Raw genomic sequence first — 14063 nt, 5'->3', positions numbered from 1 at the left:
CCGAGTAGGGGTGTTGGTAAATGGAAATGAAATGTATAATTCATAAGGCTGTGGTGGCGTGCGATCTGTGGCAGGGGGTGGTAATTACAGAATTGAGAAATGAGGCCGCGCGGTGAGGAACCTTCTAGGTTAGAGGCTGCTCTGATAGATGGCCTGCATTGTTCTCTCCTGACCTTTTTCTGAACTTCCCCTTAGAAGAACAGAGGAAATTCAGTTCTGCCTTTTCCCATATTGTTTTGGAGCAATTCCTTCAGATGCCAGCCCTTGGTGTTTCTGCTCCTCCATTTGGGGTTTTGCTTTCTCCCCAGTGTTTTGCTGCTTCCCATAGAAAAATCTAATCGCTAATGACTCTATCCCAGTATTGATGGTAAACACCCAGGCTGCACAAATATTTGTTCATATTGAACACGATACATCTGGCGGAGGAAAAGGCCCTGAGGCATCCTTCTCCCCTTGCCCTGCCCTCCACAGGAGAGGAACCCTGGGAGTGGCCCTGGGTGATATTGCAAAGGGGCTGGTGAGAACTGAGTGGGAAGGAGGGTGGAAGGAGGCTCAGGCTTTCAGAATAGGATCTGTTTAAGCAAACGTGAAGACTCACGTCAGCCCTATTGACACCGTCCTGGGGGGTGGCCAGGTGGGGACTGTGCGCTGTGCACCTTGGCCCCAGAGCCCCTAGTAGGTCCCTCCACACTTCTCCCCAGCTGTTGATTTCCTGGTCTGAGCCATGACTCCCCAGCGAGAGCCGGTAACCTTGGGCTCTGTGATCACAGGAAATCTGTCAGCCTCCATAAAGTCAGGGAGGCTTGGGAGAGGGAAGAAGGAAGGCCGCGTTGGATCTTCACGTGAGCCAGAATTGCCAACAAGTTAGGCAGAACGGTTTCTCTTACCCTCAAAACTGACTCTCGAGTTGAATCTTTGGAGAATTGGGGATTTTTTTTTTTAAACACACTATTTTTGAGACCAAACAAAAAGGAACTAGACAGTCCTGTGTCAGAGCCTTCCCAACTGGGGACCATGGGGTTTGGTTAGCTCCATTTAGTCAGTTAATGCTGATTGAGCGCCTGCTGTGCACAGCGTTCCACCCAGCAGCACTCTGCCAAGCACTTCTTAGAAGGAAACGTAGGCCCTCTCTCCTGGAGGAGGTCTTGATCGCGCAGGGAATCCAGGACCGGCCTAAATACATGTGTGCAAGACCTACTTCCGCAGCTACACCACAGAGGCAAGCACCACAGCCACCACTTGGTTGTTTCAGATGCTACATGAAAGCGTTATTCTTTGGCAAGAAAGAAACTGAGCTCTTTACACCAAAGATCACTGTCATTCCTTCAAGCATCCACTTAAATTGCTTATGGGTGTTTTTAGATGAATTTTTAAAAATTTCCCCAGCTGCCTCCCGTTCCCCATCTCCACCTATTGTTTATTTCTTCATCTCAAATACAGAGTCTCTCCTTTTTCACCCCTCCACTTCTCAGCTTCTATATTTCTGAAAGATGCAAACTCTGTGTCAATCTTCTCCTACTAAAAATCGGGCTTTTTAAAGTTTTCTCTTGAGATTCCTCCCACTGACATCCCCACCATCAGGAGGAACTCTCAGAGCCTGCTTGCTCCCTCCTCTTTCTTTCCTCCAAAATGAACACACAGTAAGACATCCTGTTGTCACCTCTTCACAAAGTCAGCCACTCACATCAGCTCAGCAGACATCTGTGTATTGAGCATTTACTATGTTTTGGGTGAACCACAGCCTCTTCTAGGTGGCAAGTGTGAGCCATGTGGCGCGTGGCCTTCCACCAGCACCGCCTCACAAGGGTCTGTGCCGGTGCTGCAGGGTACACCGAGGTCAGAAATGCATAGTCCACGGCCGCAGGTGCTCCCAGGCAAGGAGAGAGCTGGCTATACATTCTTCTCATTAAAACACACATGTGCGTGCACACACACACACATACACACACACCTGTTGGTGCGGGGCAGAAAGGCTTGAGCAGGTAGCCAAGAGGAGAGGCGCTTTCCAAAGAGGCCAACTGTGATGGAAGTAACTGAGGGGCCCCCTGTAAACCCCAGAGCCTCTTCCCCCCTTGCTCTCACCTGATTCCTCCTTCTCTCTCTCTCCTTCCTCCCTCTTGCCTCTGGACCCCCAGCTGATGTGTGGACCACACACTGATTCCACCCTGGTCCAGAGCAGTATTTGGTGCTCATGAGAACAAAGTGGACAGCCTGACTTCTCTTGCTGAGTGGAGAGTCCCAGCGCTTAGATGACAAAGAGGCCCCATTGTTAGGATGAAAAAATCTGTTTATGGCAAGATGGGGCAGTGGTATCCTCATCTGGGGGAATGACTAACCCCATTCCACAGACAGAAATATCTCAGTTTACTGTGGGTTTCCCACAGTGAGGTGCAGTGACTGTCCCCAGTGTGTTCCACCCCTCTGTCCCCACAGGAGTTGAAGGTTCAGATGGCTCCCAGATCATGTGTCGGCTACACTTCAGCACCCCCTAGTGGGGGCCAGCTGCATTTTTTTCCATGACTCAAACACAAGAAAGCAAACATAGGTTGGATTTGGTTTTGTCCACCCCTTCAGGACTACTGGAGGGCTGGAAAGTTTTCCTAAATAAGCTGCCTTTTGCTGGAGACCTGGAGTTTATGCCCATTTTCTTTGGCAGAGTTTCCTGGTTCCTAATTTCTGCTAGAACAAACCAGCTGCCCCGAGATCCTTGCCCTGACCTTGGTGGATCCTAACTGGTCCTGCTGTGGGGAGACAAACCTTGGTCAAGTCCATTCTGTGGACATTTCCTCTGTAGAATTGGTTGAAGGACATGCTTCGGAGGGTCCTCTTTTGCTGGTGCCAGGACCATGTGTGCTTCCCCAGAGAGCAAGGCCAGCCCCGTGTACCCCTGCCCGCCTGGAGACAGCCACTTCCTCTACCCACTGCGTCAGAACACACTCCCTTAGCCAGGAAGGCTCCTGGCTTTGGAAACTAACTTAGTTAGGGAGTGAGGAGGTTTGACCCTTCTTTCTCAATCATTCTCTACCAAAAACTCAGCAGAGGGAAGGAGGCTTCTCTGATGATGCTTTTCCTATGGGAATATCCCAGTGGCAGCAACGGAAATTCACCCGCTAACATATGTTTGGCATCTTTACTCAGTGGGCTCTTTTTTCTGTCTTAGTTTCTGGCTTCTGCTCTCTTAATTGAACTAGCTTCAGTTGGTGACACTGACTGTGTCTCCCTTTCAAAGAAAGAGCAAGTTTCTATCATGGGTGCCCAGTCTCTTACCCCAAACCATCAGACAGAATGGCTGTGGCTCAGCTCCACCGCACATGACCAGATGGTGCTGGAAGGAAGGGAAATGCCCCAGAGATGAGCCTCGACTGTGGTCCAGCCCCTCGTGTATGAGTTAAGGACTTGGGGGCTCTCTAGCATAGGCATGGGGAACCCTTGGGAAGGACAGCACAGTGGCTCTTCTGCTCATGGTCATTTTCCAGCTAACATTTATTGAGTGCTAACCACGAATCAGCCAAAGCCAAATGTTGAAGCAGTGAGAACTTTGACATTTAGATCAGTAAAGCTGCACATGTGCAATATGACTTTCTCAGTAAGCTTTTCTTTCTCTGGGGGTGGGGGTGGGGAGGTTGACTGTGAGTAACAGGTTCACATGGAAGAAGCCAGCCCTTTCCCTGCCTGACATCTCATGGTCACTCTTGGTAGATATGTGTCACCAGGATGCATGAAGTGAAGATGCCACATGTGCTTCTGATCCACAGGAACTGAAATTTCAAATTCCCTCCCAGTGCAGAGGAAAAGGAATGGCCCCAGCAAGCTGAAGGTGACCACAGGTGACAGTGCAATACAGGGTGGGCCTTTCTAGAATCAGAAGCTGCCCTCAAGAAGCTCCAAATGCATAGTTTCAACCCCCAGCCTCAGTCAACAAACTTACAAAGCAGAAGCAAAATGATCAATAAAAGGAACACAAGAAGGACTGTCATAAGAGACTGTGCGGCTCTGTCCGCTTCCCCAGCCAGCTGTGGCATGTTCCCAGCTTCGGCCTTCGCCATCACCTGCTCAGGCAGCTCATCAGGACAGAGTGCACTGAGGCTTGGGGTCCACCCTGCCAGTGCGAGCCAACCACACGTCACCACCCAAAGCCCCTTTGAGGAGAAGGGGTGGTGTGTGGCAGGGAACCTGAGGGTTTTGACACACTGGCCATGTTCCATTTCTTCACTCAACTGGTAGTGACATTGGCCTTCATTTTCTGATCAGTACATTGAGCTATACTTTTTTCTTGTGCTCTTCTTTGTATGTGTGCTATCTTTCTCAAAAGAAAAAAAAAAGACTAAAAAACTTATGGACCTGGAGCTGTCCATAGGTAAACAGAATAACTATGTGTGGCTGCTCACAGAACTTTGTGACTCTGTTTCCCAGGCTGACAGGTACGTCCAGGGACATTTATTGAGCACATACTTTGGAAAATGGCCCCAGCATGAAACCTAGCTTGGTGACACTGAGAGGCTGGGAGGCCAGGCCAGGGTCTCTCCAGAAGGGTGTGGCTTCATGGGAAATCACCAGAGACCAGACTGGGAGATATCAGGCCCCCAGGCTGGGGACAGGCAAAGTAAGTACTGCGTGTCAGAAGGGCAGTGATTCTAGGAATTCCAGGGCAGTAGAGTGTCTTTGAAATGACCCCCATGGGCTTCCTGGAAAGGACCCGAGCTGGTTCTTCCTGGAAACACCTCTCACTAGGGTTTGAATTCTTAGTGTTCTTTTGTTGTCTTTTTCTTTCCCTTCCTTCTCGCTTTTTGTATTTCACCAAAAGGTGTCAGTGTGGTGGAGGTGGCCCGCATCTCTGCTGTGCCTTCTTCATTTTGTTTAACATACCCTGCTGCATAAATTGAGAGGCTAGCATTAGAATGTGTTCTGGTCTCCAAAAACAGGTTTCCAGTCTACACCACCATCATCAGAAGCCTTTGGAGATTATACTAAGTTTGAGTTCCAGAGCCAACCTTTCTGTCTGGTATAAAAGCAAGAAAGTTAGATTTTTGATTTTGGTGCCGCACTCAACAGAGGCGGAGCAGTGCTAGGAAGCAAAGATCAGTGGAAAAAGTATGTGTGTGTGTGTGTGGGGGGGTGTGGGTGTGGGTGTGGGTGTGTCTGTATTTAGTGCACACCAGGAAAATCTTATGCAGAGCCAAGATCTTCACAGCAATACAGATCCAAAACCTGCCTCTCTGATCCTAACATTATCCTGGAAATGGCCAGTTAATTCAAAGAAGCCAGCTTCCTTCAAGACACTGTCCAGGTGTGGCATGAGAACGATGTCAGCATCTAGACCAAACTGCAGTACGGTCATCCTCCCATTCAGATCACACGATTGGCCCAGTATCTGGAGCATTTCTGTTGGTGATAGCCAAAGGTATCCAATGGCAACAGAGTCACCTGGCAGGGTCTTGACATGATCCTCACCGGAGTTTTATGGGCATTGGTGGCAGAACATCTGGGACATCTCTGCACGAGCTTGCTCTGTGCTTTGTATCAAGCTGCAAGCATCCAAGGCGCGTGTGCAGTGCCCTCCTGGCTCTCCCTCGGGAATGGTAGCTTCTCTTAGCAGCAGCTTCCTACCAGGGTGTCTCTCTAGCTCGTCACAGGGCAAAGTGCGTGGCCAGAGATCTCAGGGTGCCCCTGTTTAGCCCCTCCGAGGGTAGCTCTGTGCAAGCTGATACAGTCCGGGGCTCCTGGTCAACCTCGCCTTTTGTTCTTAGAACCCCACCCTGGGTCCTGTTTCCTTCTGCTTCTCCACCTCACACCCTGACCACAGAAAAGACAGCTCCTCTCAGACCTCCTGTTTGTTGAAAAAGCTGTTCTTTTTCAAAACTAAATGTGCCAGGGTGACCTGGGACCAGCTCGGCCTCTATCCCTGTTTAAATCTCCACTTGGGCCCTCGTGGATTCACGGGTGTGCGCTGAGCTCCGCTTGCACAGGTGCTGGCCTGCTCCCCGTCAGTGGTGGGAGCATGTTCCGCCTTGGAGTGGCTCCCAGGGCGCTCTCCTGCCCCCGCCCTCCGCACAGGTCTCTCCTGCCTCTGGCTCCCATTTCTCCAAAATCGCCTCCTCCTCCTTCTCCTCCTCCCTTCTCTTGAGATTTCAGAGGCTGTTTCCTGGGTCCTTTGTTGCTTTGATGTAATCCCTCGCTTCCACTCAGGTCACCGGCTCAGACAGTGGCTCAGAGCTCATGACAGCATTGCCAAGTCTCCTTATTTTTGCAGTGGAAACATAAGATTTAACAACCCATCTGAAATACAATTTTACATTTTGATTGCTTCTGCCCTAGCCATACCGAGGTTACTTTCAATCTACATATATTTGTGGGAACGGGCTTTTTCACTGCAGTTCAATTCAAGTACACCTTATAATATCAGTGATTATAAAATACCACGGACTAATAGAGTGTCTTGCTTCCAAGGAGTTCAAACTGCTTTATAATTCTGCTGACCATAATTTATCTTCATAAGCTGCTGTAGAGACAAGAGGAAAAAGCGAGATTAATAATCACATTTATAGATGGTGAAATAAAAACTTGGGGAAATTGAGTAACATTTTTCCAGCACCGCTCAGCTCTCCCTGTGCTCTCGGATTAGTGCTGCAGATTAATGGCTCGCTCCGGGAGTGCTGAACCTTGCCCTGTTGATCAGAGCACCGAGGGTGTGAGGGGGACATTGGCTCGGCCTGTGTTCCGCCGGGGAGAGGCTGGGGTGAGTAGAGGCTGCTGCCCTGCTTCCTGCATCTTACCGCTGTTGCCTCTGATGCTGTGAGCACCCCCCGAGCACCCCCCCTGGACCTGGTCCCCAGGCTGTATTCCTGGGCATCACTCTGACCTCAAGACCGCTTGGTTAGGAGGAGCCACATGGCCCAGGACAGGCACCACTTTCTCAGTCCTGGTGCACAGTGCACTACGTGCCACCAGTGATAATATGGGACCAAGTGAAAGGAGGGGGATGGATAGGGAGTTCTGCTTCCAAAGCTGGTGACAGGCGCATGGCTGTTTGTTAAACAGTCTCCTAATGTTTCAAGGTATAAGAAGGAAAGGGGGCTTTAAAAATGAGGAAAAGGGGGTGAGGGTTAGCTCAGTGGTAGAGCCTGTGCTTAGCATGAACCAGGCCTGGGTTCAATCTCCAGTATCCCCTGCAAAAAGAAAGAGATGCTCTCTTATTTGATTACTGTCATGTGGGTTCAGGAAGATAATAGATAAGTGATTTAATGTGTGTTGATTGCTACTCCATGCCAGGCCCTGCAAGGTGCTTCCTAGGATGCTCTGTTTAATTGAATCCTCATTCCAGCACAGGAAGCAGGTGACGACAGAACCTGAGAGCCCTGGGATTGGGCCCGAGAGCCCAGGGCTCCGTCTGTATCTCCACACCTCAGCTGGAGGTCGTCCCCTGCAGGGTCACATGATCTGGGCTCATCTAGGGGTAGCAAGAGAGCTAGAGAGCAAGAGAGCTAGAGGAGCTAAATATCAAAGCTTCAATAATTGATGTGTTAAAATGACAGTTGGGTGGGTTTTTTTTCTCTTCCTATAGGAAAACAGAATTTTCAGTGTCTTGTCATGGGGATGTTGGAAAGGAATGGTCCTTCTCTTTCCCAGGTGCAAGTTTTGTCTGGCACATCATGTATGTTCCAAGTATTTTTGATGTCCCAAAGTAGTATTGAGGAGATTCTTTCAGACAGAGGTGTGCAAAGGTGCTGCGACAGGGAAGGTGAGGAGCAGCAGGTGGCAGGGGTGTGGTCAGCAGTACGGGGACCCTCGTGCCGTGTGCTCAGGAGCCAGCCACTCTCCCTGAACTGGAGCCAACTGCGAACCTCTCCAACTGAAATCAGAAGGCCGAGGGAGAGTCTGCCTCTTGCTGGGGGCTGCCAGCTCCCAGGTGGGGAGACCAGCCACCTGGGGGCTGCAGCTGGCACAGCCATTCCCTCTAGCAGTGTGTACTGAGTACTTTCTGTGCCCCAGGCACTGTGCTAGGCTCTGGATGTGGGGAGAGGGATGTGCTCACGCTGCCTGGTGCCTGGAGGCCACCCCCGCTTTGCCATTTGTCAAGACTACCACTGTCTTTCGTTAGAAATGTTGGAAAAGAATGATCCATCTTTCTTAGGTGTAAATTTTGTCTGACACTTTATGTATGTTTAAAGTATTTTCGACGTCCCAAAATAGGAATGAGGAGATTCTCTGAGACGGTGTGGGGCCAGCAGGTGCTCCATTAATATTTATTGGGCCAGGCTGGTGTGAGCTTGTCATTCCTCGCATCTTTGTCCCATGGCAAGCCAGTCCAGAGGAGGTGTGTCTGAGTAGAGCAGATGGAAGGAAGAGGGGAGGGCAGGAAAGAAGGCTGTATCCGAAATATGTCTCTTTCGAGCAGAGAAGACACATCCCTGGGGAGGGAGAAGAGCTCAAGGTGGCTCAGAAAAGGCATCAAGGATCTTGGGTGGTCAGCGGTGCACTGAAGGCCCTGATAAAACGAGCCTCTGTGTCACCAGGCAGGGAGATGGCTTCCAGGGCATGACACCGTGGCCACAAAATGAGAGGCTTGGACCAAATCTGAGGTGTTAAACCCCCATCCTACGTGACTTTGGGGCCACTCCAACCCTGCTCCTCCTCTTTTCTGCTGACAAGCAACTGCAAATAGGTGTCTCTAACTCTCCCTGCAGCCCCGCTCAGGCGCCTCTACAGGTGAGCGTGGGCTGGCCCACACCTGCCCCTCGCCCTGGCTGAGGCCTGCCCTGGGGCCCCAGCCTCCACTCCTTCAGCAGAGTCACCCTGACATTCCCGTTTCTGCACTGCCTTCCAACCTCCAGTGGGTCACAGACATACTCTAGCACTTGCTTATATTTAATCCAGGTTTATTCAATCAGCAAACACGTATTGATTGAGTGGCTACTGGATACCAGGCACCATGCTGCCTTGTGGACTTGGTAGAGTAGACACAGTGGGCAGGTTCCTGGGAAAGTCCTGTACAGTGACATTTCTGGCACATAGATGGAGACCAGCTGTCATCAGGGGGGTTGTCTGTAGCAGTGACAGTTAGGCTGAGGTGTGAGGATGGCAATGGGCAGCCATGGAGAGCATTCCAGGCAGGGACAACGTCCCGTGAGGGTCGGAAGGCACCGACGGGTTGCGGAACCTGAAAGGGCTGGGAGAATGGCTGGAGCCTGGGCCGTGGAGGATCCAGACTTCACCCTAGGTGCAGCGGGGCAGCTGAGAAGGAGGGGGTGCAGGCAGGAGAGTGGATGGGTGGCCTGGTGGGCTCAAGGCCCCGGGTCCAATTCCCAGCACACAAGCAAGGGAGGGCGGCAGGGAGGGGAGCTGGACAGGAAGCTCCAGGTGGGACGGCCGGCCAGGGCCAGAGCCCTGCCAGGAACACAGAGAACCTGGGACTGATGTGCGGGAGACTTTGGAGCTGATCCTGTGCATGGATTAGATGGTGGAGAGGGAAGAGACGAAGACAGGGATCAAAGATCCTTTCCAGATTTCTGGCTAAGCGTCTGAGGGTGGGGTAGCTCCCTTCCAAAGAGTGAAGGGAAAAGGAAGGAATTGGTTTGGAGAGGAGGGATGAAGTAGATTTCCCTTTTTTTGCGTGGGGCAGGGGTGGGTTACCAGGGATTGAACTCAAGGGCACTCCACCCCTGAGCCACATCCCAGCCCTATTTTGTATTTTATTTAGAGACAGGGTCTCACTGAGTTGCTTTTGCTGAGGCTGGCTTTGAACTGTCCATCCTCCTGCCTCAGCCTCCTGAGTTGCTAGGATTACAGGTGTGCACCACGGAGCCTGGCTTAGAGTTCCCTTCTAAACACATGAACTCTGGGATGACTGAGAGGCATAACAAGGAGACAGCAGGCTGTCAGACTTAAGTCAGGAGCTGAGAAAAGAATTCAGGGATGGAGACAGAAATTTGGAAATACAAGCAGAGTTTAAACTTGTGGGAGTGAATTTACTGTGTCAGTCTCCTGAGGCTGCTATAACAAATGCCACAAAATGTGTGGATACTTATTCACATACTTCTCTCACAGTTCTGGGGGCTGGAAGACCAAAATCCAGTGTCATCAGGGTCATGCTCCCTCTGAAGCCTCCAGGGGGTGTCTTTTCCTACATCTTCCTGCTTCGGTAACTCCAGGTGTTCCTGGGCTTGTGGCAGCTAATTCTACTCTGTCTCTGTCTTCACATGGCCCCTTTGCTGCTGTGGCTGTGTCCAAATTCCCCTCTTATAAGGACACTAGTCATATTGGATTAGGGGCCAGCTACTTCAGTATGGCCTCATCTTAATTAATTACACCTGCAACAACCCCATTCCCAAATAAGGTCACATTCTGAGGTCCCAGGATTGCAACTTTCGCTGATCTTTTACAAAATTCAACTCATGTCAATTATCTTGGGCAAAAATCGACAAGGAGATGAGCAGGGCCCAGGGCTTCACCAGCATGTGACAGTGGATGGAGGAAGACAAGCCAATAAAGGAAGTGGACAGGCCAGTAGCAGAGGGGTGGATGGACAGATCTGGGAGACTGTGGCGCCCAGAAAACCAAGAGCAAGAGTGCAGAGTGGAGCGGTGGACTGTGTGGAAGAAAGGCAGCTCTCGGGTCTGCGGGTGAGAAGTTAACCATGGACATGACAGTGTGGAGGCCATGCCGGTCTCACCAAGGACAGTACTCAGCAGAGCATCGCCAGGTCCCATTAGAAGAGGCTGAGGGGATACAGTGGGTCAAGAGATGGAAACCACAGGGGAGATCACCCACAGGGACTGGGGTGGGGAGTGGCAGGGCACCCGGCAGCGCTGCGGGAGACGGGAGGGCAGGGACCCTCTGGGTCTGGGTGTGTTGTCACGTTTGCTTATTCTGTCCTTGCAGTCTCTTGGTTTTCTAGAGTGGAGTTGCTGGTGTCCGTCAGGTGCTTCTTCAGCTACTTTCCGAGTCTGGTGTCTGTGTTCCCATGTCTCGTATCCGTTGTCAGTTGCCCCATGCTCCAGTGTCACCCTCCCAGCTTGAGAGCCCTTCACAGGACGGAGCTGTTCTTTTGTTCCCCAACCGTTTAACCTGAGGCCGAGCATTTATTCTTTGTGGTCAGAGAAGGAAAAACCTGAGCTGTATGTGTGTGTCATGGTACCAGGGGCAGCTGCGCTTCATTTTCTTGGTGGACTAAGCAATTTTCACAGGCCCTGCTCGTGTAACGTCCGCTGTCAAGACCTGTAACTTCTGCTTCTTGCCCAAGAACGTCACCAGAGTGCCGGGGAGACAGTCTCAGTTTTGGATTCTGCTGTGCATGGCTCCAGGGGACAGGAACTGGAAAGGGAGGTGTCCACAGGTAAAAGGCAGCCTGCTTTGGGGCTGTGAGAGCCCATCTAACTGATAGGAAGGGCCGGCCCAAGGTCAAGCGCAGAGAAGACCCCAGGGAACTTACCTGGAGAACGGCGTAGCACACATCCCCACATCAGCCACTCTGGCCACCCACTGAAGGCAGCCCAGGCCCGCGCCACACGTGACAGGAGGCAGGGCACTGACTCTAGAGCGGGCGAGGCGGGGAGAGCGCAGCGCTGAGCGCTCTCTCCATAGGGTTGCTTTCGGGCATTCCTTTCTCTTTCTGAGGGCTGCGATTTTTAAGTAAACTGAACCCATCCTTATAGCACACTAGAGGTGATCCAGCTAGGACCTTGTCATCCCACACTAAGATGGTGAATGTGGGAGCCCCGTATGTGGGACACATGGGGCACAGGTGACCTGGCAGGCTTGGGGTTGAGGCTGCCTGAAACAAGGGTGTGCAGCCGGGGTTCATCATGGAGCCACCCAGGCAGCCCCAGCTCTTGGATGCCAGAGGGCGAGAGCAGCCCAGAGTGGCCTGAAGGAGAGTGAGGGGCCAGGGAGAGCCCTGGCAGCCATCCCCAGTAGCGGGGACAGGGACAATGAAAGGCCTGTGAAATAGCAGCACGGGGATAGTGTGCTCCGTGCCCTCCCGGCAGTGACTCTCCTTCTGTTAGTCAGCTTTCCTTCTCTGAGGCAACTGACTTATGATACAATCGGGCATTTTGGTTCACAGTTTGAAGGTTCCAGTCCCTGGTCAGCTGGCCCCGTTGCTTTGGGCCTAGCGTGAGGAGCACTTCCTGGTGGGAGAGCACAACAGAGCAAAACCATCATGAGCCATGGAGCAAAAAGGAAAGAGAAAGGGGTTGGAGGCCCAAGTCCCTTTCAAGGACATGCTCCCGATGACCCAAGGGCCTCTCACTAGGCCCCACCTCCCAAAGGTTCTGCAACCTTCCAGTAGCACTACCCCGGGGGACCACATAGGGCCTGTGGGGGACATTCAGCATCCAGACCATCATACCCCCTTACTGCCCAGAGCAACAGTGAGGTGACTCCAGAAGCACCATCTCCACCTCCTTTGAGCATCTGAAAAATCCAAACTTTGTCACAAGATATTTCAGTGGGTTTTTTTGTTTGTTTGGATGGGGTTTTTTGTTGTTGTTGTTTTCAATACTATTTTCTAGAGAAGGGAGATTAGCAATGAGAGCAAATTTAAATGGGGGAGGTGAAGCTTGCTTTTTGAATGGAGAAAATTCATCCAGAAGATCAGAAGCCAGCAGAGGCCACCTGGTGCCTCTCCTGTCAGGTGGGCAAAAGGTGACCCAGTGGAGGACAGCCTCCACCCTTGGCTACCGCTCTTGATTGCTAACAGCAGGCACAACAGCCTCCCCTCGCTTCGCTTTATCAAGTGGGAAACGTAGGGAGAAAGCTACGGCGGGGCTGATGCATTTTGTATCACACAGCGCCCGAGGCCACAGTTCCAAAGAGTATGAGCCGTGTTCACGTGTCAAATTTTGAGCCTGGTTGTCCCTAAGACGTACCCCTCCTGAGTCGTAACAAATGCTCAGAGAAGAGGGTGTGCTCTGTGGTCTCTGGTTTTGATTACCAATTTCATGTGCAGTTTTCTGAATTTAAGTGGTTTTCTTTGAAATCTCCAGTATGTGACCTTGTCTGTTGTGTGAGGGGACATAGGCTCCTATAGTCAAGAATGGGTTGTTGGTAGCTTCTAATGGAATTCTGGTTGATTCCTAGATGATGTATTCATGAACAGGGAATGATAATTGTAACATGAGAGATCTTCTTCTGAGATTAACTTTGTAGAAGCTAATGAAAACAAAATAGTGATGTTTCCTTGAGAAAATATGAGATAGATCCCCAAGAAAAGAATCACCGGTGAGAATGGATATTGGACTTAACCCCATTGTTTTGGTGGAAGCAAATTGTTTCACATCTTCTTAAAAGGAGAACATTTGTGTGTCGGAATTCCTTTGTAAAAAACAAGCATCCTCCAAAGATTTCCAGGTCTTTAGTTATAAAAGCTGGCTCCCTAGTCCCATTCACGTGGTCATCATTTCATCTGGTTGGCATGTAGGTAGTGAAGCTGATAAGTGTGCTTCCTGTAAGATCTGCTCCCCAGGTACCGGCCTGGCCCTACACCAAGCCAGCCAGACGGAGCCCGAGAGTGGATGGGTCACTGCACCACACCAAGTCTCCTGGGCACCACAGGCCTCCACAGGCAGTCAGTAGGAGTCCCCAGGTTGGAAAGCCAGAGTTCATGTAGAAACAGCTGCCTATGTCTCCACGCTGCTAATGGCTCCTTCCGTTCTTCCTTTCCAGGGCCCCTGAAATCATCCTTGGTTTACCGTTTTGCGAGGCGATTGACATGTGGTCCCTGGGCTGTGTCATTGCAGAGCTATTCCTGGGTTGGCCATTGTATCCAGGAGCTTCTGAATATGATCAGGTGGGTCCCAATGACACAGGTATTCACAGCGGGACCTCTTCCTCAGCTTAAAAATATCCTGATTAGCATTTCATTTCTAACCCCACATATGGGTGCCATCATAGACTCACTCATTATCTCCCAAAATTGCTTCCCTTAACCTTGCTATTTTGTTCTCTTTTCCTTCTTCTTTTTGTATGAAACTGTCATTTCCATTTTTTTTCAAATCCACAAGAGCCATGAGTATGCCATATGTACAGTGACAAGAAAAGCCCTGACCCCCTTCTCGTCTTTTCTT

The 14063-nt window shown here is 50.9% G+C and overlaps 1 protein-coding gene across 8 annotated transcripts in view; it reads left to right on the top strand.

The window, feature by feature from the left end:
- HIPK2 (homeodomain interacting protein kinase 2) overlaps positions 1-14063 on the top strand; it is a 196980-nt gene that overhangs the window by 54974 nt on the left and 127943 nt on the right. For all 8 annotated transcript variants that reach the window (XM_081287445.1, XM_081287438.1, XM_081287441.1 and 5 more), the window contains exon 2: positions 13663-13786. In XM_081287445.1, the coding sequence (XP_081143571.1) occupies positions 13663-13786 (124 nt within the window). The remainder of the gene's footprint in view (positions 1-13662; positions 13787-14063) is intronic.

The sequence above is a fragment of the Spermophilus citellus genome (assembly GCF_964194105.1).
Source record: "Spermophilus citellus genome assembly, chromosome: 3".
In the NCBI taxonomy this organism is placed as follows: domain Eukaryota; kingdom Metazoa; phylum Chordata; class Mammalia; order Rodentia; family Sciuridae; genus Spermophilus; species Spermophilus citellus.
This window is presented reverse-complemented; position numbering and strand designations above follow the sequence as displayed.